The sequence below is a fragment of the Pyrgilauda ruficollis genome, unplaced genomic scaffold (genome assembly GCF_017590135.1).
Source record: "Pyrgilauda ruficollis isolate IOZ18807 unplaced genomic scaffold, ASM1759013v1 scaffold25, whole genome shotgun sequence".
Classification (NCBI taxonomy): domain Eukaryota; kingdom Metazoa; phylum Chordata; class Aves; order Passeriformes; family Passeridae; genus Pyrgilauda; species Pyrgilauda ruficollis.
Window position 1 is genome coordinate 16,345,064 of NW_024523822.1, and position 10,746 is coordinate 16,355,809.

Here is a 10,746-nt window from a genome sequence, read left to right on the forward strand (position 1 = left end):
CCGCCCGCACCTGCGCCCGCCCTCGCCGCCGCCTCCTCGCCCACCTGGCCGCGCTCGGCACAGCAGCCGCCGCCGCAGCAACATGTTGCCCAGGGGAGCCTCGTCCATGCCGCCGCCTCCCAACCCCGCTCCCTACTTCCCGCCTCCGCGGGTCACGCTGCCCTCCGGCCTGGAGATCCTGCGCACCTTCTCGGGAGCCGTCATCTTCCTGGAGATCGTGAGTGCGAGGGGCCGGGGTGGGAGCGGCCGCGGGCCTGTCCGGCTGCTCACCTGCCATTTTGTGAGCGGGGCAGGTGTGGGGGCCGCGGCTGGGCCGGGGCTCAGCGCCCCGCGCCTCCGGCCGGGGCCGCGGCCCGCACACAGATGGGTTTCGCGGGGCTCTTTGGGCTGTCCAGGGCTTGGAGCCACGCTCTCCCCCCTGCCCAAAAAGGCACCACGGAGACTTACACCAGATTTTGTCTGCGCGCGTGTTACGCGTCCTCTGCGAACTCCTACAAGTGTGTTCAATGTCATGTGTGTGTTAGACCTCGCTGGTGTACACAGAGCTGAGGACCTTTGAGCTGAGGTTGGATGTGACTCTGCCTCTGTTGTGCCACTGGTTAGTGGGAGATAAAAACCAAAAAAGCTTGGTAGAACTCATCTGACTTCATTAATTTAATTTTTTTTCTTATGATCAGAGCAGAATACTGCTTGGGTCCCAGCCTGTGAGCTAGATTCCTCACAAGCTGTAAAATTATACCTGAGCAAGGAACAAGTCAAAACTCGAAACACAAGTCCGGGCACTAAATCAGGCCCAGAGGCAGTAGGGACAAAAGGTTAATTTGGTTGGCCAACCAATTGTACATCTGACAGCCAAGCTGTAGTGGACAGGTGTAGTGTGAGGGAAATAGAACAACAGTGAATGCTGAGATTAGCAGTCTCTACAGTACAGTTCTATATTTATTTTTAAGGAGCCCTGCAAGTTTGTACATTCAAAATACTGAAAACATTTCATGTGTCTCTGTTTTTTGTTTAACAGACACTTTCTGCTATCCCTTTTGCTTCCTCACTGCCCATCACTCTCTGGTCACCAAGTAACAGACTTGCACCTGCAGTCTTGTGAAACTAGAGAAAGTTTGGTTCTTCACAGCTAAAAAAGGAACCCTAGAGAACAGCTTGAACAGTAATACATAAACCCATGGGAGCTTTGAACTGAGACTAACAATGCATCTTTACTTATGTGCTGCTGCAGTGTAACGCCAGAGAGGAACCAACTAATTTTATAGCAGGCATCTTTTGAAAGGTATCTCTTATCCAACTGTGATAAAAAAGAAAGCTCTCTGAATCTGAAAATGTAACCTCTGTCATCTATTTATCCTTTTTTATTAAGAGGCAGGATTTGCAGGAAGAAATAGTAGTGTTCCTTAGGCCAAGAGCTGGTTAAACCAGGGAAGCCTTAGAGTACGTAAATTCTCCATCAGGCCATCCCTGGCACAGCATCCCTACCAGTCATTTGCCATGAGGAGTCTGCTGAAATGAAAATTGGCATTACTGAATTATTCTCCAAGTTATGATGATTCTGAAAAGCTCTATATTTTTCTAGTCTTTACAGCATAGTTTACAACTCACCTTATTCTGTATTGTAGTTTTTTTCTTTTGCTTTAATGCTTTGTGTCCTCTTTCAGCTTGGTATTACAAATACATTGAAAAAACGTGTGTCTTTTTATCTCCTTTCTGTATCTCATCTGATTAGGACTGCAAAGCAAAACAGTATGAGATTGAATCCAAAGTAGTAGAAGTACATCCTTTTCGTGCTACTTTGTGTATATAGAGAGAGGTGTGTGTGTGTGAACCGTGTTTTCACATTTCGTATATTTTGCTCAAAATTACAGTAAGGGTAGAATTTTCAGCAGCAGCACACAAGTCACGTGGGTTTCTAAATCCCATTTTCAAGACTATTTTAAGAGTTTTTAGGAATTTCAGAGTGGCTTTGTCTTTTCACCACTTACTGCTTATCATTTCTGAGAGGAGAACTTGGGTTCTCTGAGTACTTTTGAAGTGTTTCCTCTTGGTTCCTAAGAGTCATCTGATGATATGTAATGTGTGATATCAGTTCTTAGGCAGAAAGTAAAACTTGTCCAGTTCATTCTCTCTATTCCTTTCCTTGCAGGTGTTTGGAACAATAGTCTGGATTTTGGTCGCCTCTACCCAAATTCCACTGCCACTGCTGCAGGGATGGGTAATGTTTGTGGCAGTGACAGCGTGGTTCCTCTCCATTGTCTTCCTCTCTGTGTTCCTCTTTGGTTATGCAAATAGAATTGCTGTCAACTGGAACCAGGCGGTAAGATTTTTTCTTTATTTAAGGATTCCCTTTGTTTTATAAACTGAAAATTATTTAATGCAAAGTATTGATCCTGAGTCTTAACACCTGGCTTTCTGCTTTAGCACAGAGTTTTTTGAACAGGAATTCAAAACCAGAAAAAGAAAGAATAGGGTTACAGAGGTGGCAGAGGAAACTGTTTTATGTTGGAGGCTGAAGGAGCTTTTAAAGCTGTTTGAAGAGTACACTTGTGCTCTCTGAGCACATAAAATGTATAAGCAGCAGGAAGAGGAATAACTTACCAAGGTGTGACAAGAAATTGGTTTAAATGGCCAGGAATTATTGTGCATTGGAAATCAGAAAATACTTTCTGACTATTAGAGAAGTGGTAGTAAATATTATAAAGGAAAGGTTGCATTTGTGAACATACTGTGTGATGTGGTTGTCTGAGATAGCACAGGCTGGACTTCAGCACCCAGAAGGTCCCCTCCAGTTCCTAAGAATGTCTGCTGGTAACTTTTGAGTCAATTCCTCAAAGCTAGGGCAGCAATAGTGAGTGGCTGTTAGACCTTAGGTGGTAAAAGACATCCTAACCTGCACTGTGAGATCTCTTAACAACTTATTAGGAGACTTAATGTCTTCATCTTAGAGGGAGCTTGTTGCAACTACAGATATAAGTCTTCTTTGCTGAGATTTTAATTTTGAAGGCAAAGCCTGAATCTTGCTGTAATTGCTTGTTATGGTTTGTGCCAGTAGTTCTCAAAGACTATAGCTTCCTCTTAAAAAAGGGAAGTTTTTTGTATTAGTTTTTGACAACCACATGGATACCTCAGGTTATTGACTGGTAATTTACATGCTCCTTTGTTGTCATTAACTGTTTTTTACTTTGAGTTTTTAGTACTCAAGTAGTTAAGCATGAGATTATATCACACTCTCTTACATTACTGGAAGTGAAGAGTAAGAGGCAGCATAACTGTGATCAGAATTTTTAATTTTCAAAAAAATTTCTTCCAAAAGGACTGCAACTTCTAAACCACTGAAGTGTGTCTGCCTATAACTGCTGATCACCTTCACTTGGCTCCTGGGCAGCTTAGTTTTCCTACTGACACTTTCCTTGATCATAGCTGGAATTGCATGCTTCAGTATCAATAGCTATGGATATTTATCAGCTCAGGTAATTTATGGATAGGCCCTTAAAACAAAAGTTCTTTAAAGCAAATCATAAAGCTTATGAGTTTGGAGCTCTGATAAATCAAAGCCCATCAGTGCTAACAGACTGGATTCTATTGAAAAGCAAACTTTGGCACTTTGATAGTGAATAAACATACATATAGCATCAGCTTTCCAGCACAATGCAGGCAGTAATTAGGCTAATAATCAGTTACAATCACAGAGACCTTTACATGGATTTATGCTGCAACATCTTCACAAATTATGATGCAACAAAGCCCTTGAGCATAACTAAAGTAAATTAATAGTGTCCTGGGTTTCATTGAAACTGTTTGCCAGTTTACAATCATGCATCTATTTAAGAGTTGCTGGGTAAGGACAAAGCCTTAGATTGAAAATGCTATACAAATTTCATCTTATAACAATTGTGTGTGTTGGCTACTTGATGCTGGCAGTTTGCTGTAAAGTTAATTTTGTCCCTTGTATATAACAAATTCCTGGAAAAATTTCTATATCAGGAAATGGATACATGACTTGTATGAAAACAGCATCTGTAACTTAAAAAAAAAAACTGACAGGACTCAGTTAACCTCTTAAATGCAGAGGGAATAATTTTATCTCTAACTTGTAGCTGAAACCCAGCCCCTTCCACCTGTCAACAAAAATAAGAGAAGACACTTTACCACTATTTTCAGGTACCCAAATGTTTTGTAACTTGTTGACACTAAGCTCTTTAGTTTGTTTGTGACGAGTAGGGTTTTTTTTACTTTCTGTTGCAAATAGGTAATTAATTGCTGGAAGCACTAAAACTATTTTTGTTACTATAAATGCAGTCCTGGATTTAGTAATACCTTACACTGTAAATATATCTGCTCATACTAATAGAGATATTTAAAATATATAGATGATACACACTGGAAAAGATGGGCCTTAAGGAGCTCCATTGCTCAGTACATCAGTGTATTAAGCCAGATGGTATGACAAGTACTGCCCTTTACAGCCTGACTCACAACACACTCATTTACAAAATTAGACATGAGCTAAATTATCATGCTGCTCTGATAGTCTTTCGCATACACTTTGTATGAGGTTTCAGTGATTATACAAGTGTGGGAGCAAGGGAGAGTTAGGCACTATGATAAGAATTACTAAAACCCAAAAAAAGGTCCCTCATAAGGTCTTGGGGATTTTGGTCACAGAAACCCTAACCATGTAAATGTGAAACCTTACTGGTGCTACACAGCTTCACTATAATTGCTGCCAGGAGAAGGAAATTGGAGTGTTAGGCAGGAGAATGAAGGAAATGAAAGTCTCTCCTGAAAAATATCTCTCCTATATGCAGTCAGTCCTGATCTAAGTGGAATGGGGAACTGTAGTAGCAGCTTATATCATAACTTATCAAAACTGACTAGGGTGTGATTTAGGTAGCTTTAGCTGCAGTAAAAGATGGAACAAGTAATGAGTTTAAAAAGAAGATTGTTTCAATTAAAAGAAAATCTCACCTCTATGAAGAAAATGCATTTCTCTGGACAGGGTAGTGCAGCACATTCTCACTGCTCTCAGGCAGGCAGCAAGCAGCGATTTCTAGTGCAGGTGAGTGCTGTCTGCTGGACACACACAAAGTATCCTGGGCTCTCACTCTGGGCATACTGATAGTCCACTGCACTCACGTGAAGTTAAAGTTCATAAAGAACTCATTAGTACTGGAGTTAGACTGCATATCATAGGTATCTTAAAGCATACACATACATGCATATATTTAAAAAATTGTCTCTGTGGTTTTTGCAGACCTTCACAGGTATATGCACAAAGTATATGTTGTATGGATCAAAAATTGAGTGCAGTGCAAATGTCAGCTTTTCAGACTGAGTAACTGAGGGAGAGGTTGGAAGAATACTTTAGACGTTTTAAACTGTACTGGAATATGCCTTAGATCTTGCTGCTGGAACACTGGCTCTGAACTAGGGCCTGCAAAGGCACCAGACTTTTTTTATGTGTGTCAGTAATGGAACCCAGAAATGAAAGTTAGAGTTTAAACCTTACATTCAGTTAGCATTCATCATAGAGGATGGAATTGCCTGGAGAGGGCCAGGAGAGAAGCATATTTGAAGTAAATCCTTAAACCTGTCTGTGCAAGTCTTGGATGTTTTATTCCACAATATCATGAAGAACTGTCAGGTTGCTGACTCTTGGGTAGAGCCAAGTCAGAGAGAGTTGTGGAAATACCTCAATTCTTTAATGTCATTGTTTTGGGACATGGGACATTTCAGTTGTGTCAAAGCTGAGTTGTTTCTGGGCATTTAGAGAAGCAAAATTTAAGCATGGAGGGAAGATTTTTGAAGCTTTGGTTATAGCTGAGAAGGGACTTATGGGACTGCAAGTTTGTATTGTACTGCTTGAATGGTGATCAAGTTGTCCTGCATATGTCTTCTTTTTTATCTGTCTGAAGGGAGATTTCTGTAAACTCCACTAACTTTAAGGTGGTCTAAAATGTCAGCATGTGTATATAAAGATGAGCATGTGCCTCGTAATTTGAAAGAATATAAGATTTGGGGAGAGGGAGAGCTGCCCTTTATCACTAACAATGTTAGTGAGTTGCTTATAATTGCAAGAAGCTGTGAAAACATGTGCAGGTTAAGCTGTCAGATGGATTTAACACTGCTTATCTCAGCTTAGTGTTATCAGTTCTTTTTTCATGTTTCAGTGTTGGATTTCATTTGTACTGAGATGAGAAGAACTAGATATGTTTTGGAGCCCAGACTGATTCTGTTATTTGCTTTTTAGGATTTTATTTTCCATGGGGCTACTTTTGTCTTTTATTTTGGAGCATTTCTACTGCAAGCAGCAACTACATCTCTGCATTACTTTCCCCGCAAATTCAACTCCACCACACAAGAGACGATTCTAAGTGGTCGTGAATATAACATAAGCATAGCAGCCTCGGTATGTGTTTTGTTTATTTGTATCAGGGGAACAGAAGTCTGTAGCAAGCACTTGTAGCCAGCCATTCAGCTTGGGAATTTAACAGCAACCTGTAATAGAAAGAGGAGCTGTGAGAGAAAGAATTGCCTTTGACAGCAGCAAGTAGTGTCTAACCAGAAACATGCAAAAATATTGGTATAAGCTAATGCTTATGGATACCTACTTACTCTTCAGTATAGTGTAGAGTTCATACTCTTCACTGTAGTGTTTTAAATATATGATCACTACAGCTTATAATTTTTATACAAGGTGTTTTGTAAAAACAGTTTTGGTTATTAGAAGAAAAAGAACAACTGAGTCTTTATCAGAGGATAAGGTATAAAATTTACACCTGTGCTCAAAATTGCTTTTTTTTATACCATTTAGATAGTCCTGAGCATGCCATAGAGATAAAATTTTGTGAAGCTCAGATATGTGCTTAATACATCAGGGCCCTGCTCTCTCTTACTACAATTATTGGAGTACTTTTCTTGATAGCCTAAGCCCAGAATGCATTTTTCTCACTGTAGTAGCATCATCACTGAATCAATGTGTTTGGTGATGTGAGTGTCCATAGCTGAACCAGAAAATATATCAGGTTTAGTTTTTATCCTGGCTGGACTCTTCAGGGATGAGAAGTGGTATGTCAGGCTTAACTTGTAGAATTGAAACCACTCTCTTAATTTTTTATCTAGAGACTTTCATACCAGGGAACTGTATATATTTATTAAGCTTCTAAATGCTCTGTGCTTATCTGTTGTCCTTAAAACTCTGTGCACCATAACTTTAGCACAGTAAGCACTTTCAGTTCATCTTAAGATAAAAAGAGATGAACCGAAGGTGTAAGGTTCACACTCTGTGTGCAAGAGCAGAATAGAAAGGAGAAGCTTTTAGCTTTGGCAAGGCAGGCCCTGAAGAGGTGAAGTGGGTGTGTCAGTGTCCTAAGGCCAGAGTTCCTCACATCATCCACCTGCCTGGAACACACTCAAGCACATCTGGTCCCTGGTGGCCATGTGGCACAAGGGCAAAGGTGGTGTTCCAGCTGTGCCTGAGCTAAGGGAACCTCTTTATACTAAGCAAGTATCTTAAATTCTACCCTTAAGTGTACCTCTTCAGTCCTACTTTAGTGTGCTCATATCCCACTGAATGAATGGTCACTGCAGTCATTTTGTCTGACAACAATACTGGGCACTCCAAGAAACCATTCCCTCCTTCCATGCTAATTTTTGAAAGGGAGAATTCAGTTCTTCAGGCCAATCAAATCCCTGTCAAGATAGAGGAGGAGGAGATTCTTTTGTAACTTGCCTCAGTATCTTAATTAAGAATAGCTGGTAAACAGTGAATGAGATAAATTTAGTCTTTGTATTTTTTGTAGAAGTGTATATTTAGGAAGTCAAAACATACAGAAAAAGATTTTGAATCTTTAAAATATTTCACTGAAACAGTCTTGTCAGCCACATGACAAAAAGAAAAAAGATTGCTAACATTCTGACTTTTAAGATGACATTTATATACTGTGATTAGAAACACATATGTTCATTTTAACAGGTGATGGTTCTATGGTGTAGCATTTATTTAAAACTTTAATTAGTCAAATTAACACTTGTATGTAAAGGATGATTGAATTGGTATATTAAAAGATACAGAATTCATTGTTATCAATATGACAATATGAGAAATGGTTTTTTTCAGAAATTCAGTTTCTCATATCTTCTGCCGAGTGTACATTACATATTCGCTTTCATTGTGGCATGACCTTCAGTTCAAATCTGTCCAGTTCAGTTCTTGAGCAGGAGCAACTTCCCTGGCATTGCCTGGGAAGTTGTTCTAATGGCTGGGTATCTGGTCAAGGAGGCCAGATGGGAGTTGTTTCTGTGTTTCTTCAAGTAAAAGAGTTCTGCTGTTTAGAGAGATTTCTGCTTTGATGTTTGCTGGGGTAAAGGCATTCAGTTGGAAACATCTGAGATTGATGTTTGACCAGTCTAGATAAGAGAACTGAAATACACAGTGTACATACACATATTTACTTTCACCATAACTTATGCAGAAATTCTATTTCATGTTCTATTTCTAAATGTCTGCTGAAGCAAGCAAGTGAAAAGCAGTAACATGAGGTAGTAGCAAAATGGGGTTATTACAAAGAAGTTCCTGAGAAGACTTCAGAGGATCCCAAACCTATCCTACCTTATTAAGCATTTTGATTGGGGGAGGTACCTTTTGAATCACTTGTGTTCCTGTATTCATTTAGAATAGAAAAGTATTGTAGAACAATGTGTGATTCACTTTTTTCTTCTTTTTTTTTTTTTTTTCCTCTGCTCCTCCTCTAGATTTTTGCCTTTGCAACAGCTATTTGTTATGGTTGCAGCACAGCCCTGGCATTAAGGAGATGGAGGCTAAATAACAGCTGAAGAGAGGTTAATGCCCACGTGTTCCACTTCAGATCAAATTAAGTGCTACTTGTCTGTTTTACTGTAATTTAATTTTAAAAAGACTTTTTTTTTCTGCTTAAAATCTGCTTTAAATGCAAATAACCCCTAATCAGGATTTCTTCAACAGAAAAAAAAGTTTCCATCTCTTCCCTTTCTAATAATTACTTTTACTGTGTACTCATTGTAAGTTTTTAGAAGTTTAGGGATAAAGAGATGTGTCATTAGCAAACAGAACTCCAGTGCTACACCAGAAGAGGAAGAAAATGGAAACCAAGCCAAGATGTTGACTGCACAGGCAGCTAAAAAGCTGCCCCTTGTAAAGCCTTGGGATTAAGCGCTTCGTTACGGTGCACTCCACACAGGTAGAGCCATGGGTGTTCTGTGTGCTGCCCTTTGCATGATCAGAGCTCAAGCTGACTTTGAAATTCCATCTTAGTATATATATGTTATTAACTTTGATGTACAGAGACAATGTTTTAAAAAACCATCCAGTGAAATCTTTTTATACTGTCTTATAGCTATGTCTGGTTAGGGTCACCTGAGCCTTAAAGCTTACTGTGTTCCATACTAGGTGAAAACTGGGACTTTCAATCAGTTGTTTATTAGTTTTAGGAATTTAGCTTAATCAGATCTATTTATACTACAAAACAAAACAGTGCATTTGTGTTGTGTGTGTATATACATGGTATTTTTTTGTTTAACAGGAATTTTTGCTCTGTTTAACTTTGTTGCAGTACAGCTTTGTTCTTGCTACTTCAAGTGCTGCATTTGTTAGGTATTATGTGAGTCAGTATCATTTGAATGGAATGTTACCAAATAGTGAATAATGTCTGACCTCAATTCTTGCAGTGTGTTATTTGTTGCATTCTAAAGCTGCAGTGTTGTAAAGGTGTTCTTATTTGGACAGATGCCTATGCAACATCTTGCTGAAAGCAGTGGGATGCAAAGCGGTCCGCCCACTATGGAGTTTGCTTTTCACACGATTGACGTTTAATTGAGCCTCTCTTGAATATCCTGGTGTATGATGACATGCATTATTATGTACAGAAAATTGATTTAGCAAAACTAAACTATAGCATTGTGCTCTGCTCCCTGACACTCATGTTGTTTTGTACATGGTGAAGCTTTTTGTTATTTTGCTAGTAAATAATTTTTGCTTTTGTGAATAGTGCCAAAAAAGATAAGCTGGGACAATAAAGGCTCCCTGTCATTTGTAAAACAACTTGTTCACTACATCTTGCCAGTGCACCTGATTATTCTGCAGAGACCAGCAGTGGTTGCGTAAGGGAAGACGGGATTTCCTTCATTCCCAGGCCTACTCACTCTCCTTGAGCCAACAGGGGTGTCTGCCATGGAGGTTACTTTATCAAACTTGTCAGCTACAAGGATCTCTGAGGGGCAGCCACCCTCAGCAGTGCCCTGCTGATCCAGGGCATGTTCTTGTGGGTGGCACAGCAGTGAGTGGCACCTTCTGACTATGGAACCACTTGGTCATCCTGAATTACTACAATGGGATGTTGTCATTTATCTGTTTCCTAAGATTTTGTACTCTGCCTGATTTTTTCCCCTAGTTCTCTCATTGCATTGAAAACTTTTGTGAACATTTTATCTGGAGTCCTATACTTTTAAAAATACTTCATGTTGTACAAAATACATTTACGCTGGAGTATATGGATGAAAATATATAACAAAGACTTATGCTAAGCAGCATTAAAGTTACTTAATATATTTATGGCAGTAGTCTGGTTATTAATATTGTCTTTGGAAAGTATCAAAAAGACTACCTTGGTACTCTGATGCTAGACGTGCAAAATTGAGGCTAAGATTTCATGAGAAGGCACAGTTGCACTGGGGCTACTTTCACATATGCTTAATTAGTGTCACAGC

At 39.6% G+C, this 10,746-nt stretch overlaps 1 protein-coding gene across 1 annotated transcript; it reads left to right on the plus strand.

Moving 5' to 3' along the window:
* Positions 1-53: 53 nt before the first annotated feature.
* Positions 54-10,520, plus strand: MAL2 (mal, T cell differentiation protein 2). Its single transcript, XM_041470796.1, has 4 exons — positions 54-217; positions 2,150-2,320; positions 6,254-6,412; positions 8,758-10,520. The coding sequence occupies exons 1-4, from the start codon at positions 83-85 to the stop codon at positions 8,836-8,838; spliced, it is 546 nt and encodes a 181-aa protein (XP_041326730.1). The 5' UTR covers positions 54-82; the 3' UTR covers positions 8,839-10,520.
* Positions 10,521-10,746: the final 226 nt, after the last annotated feature.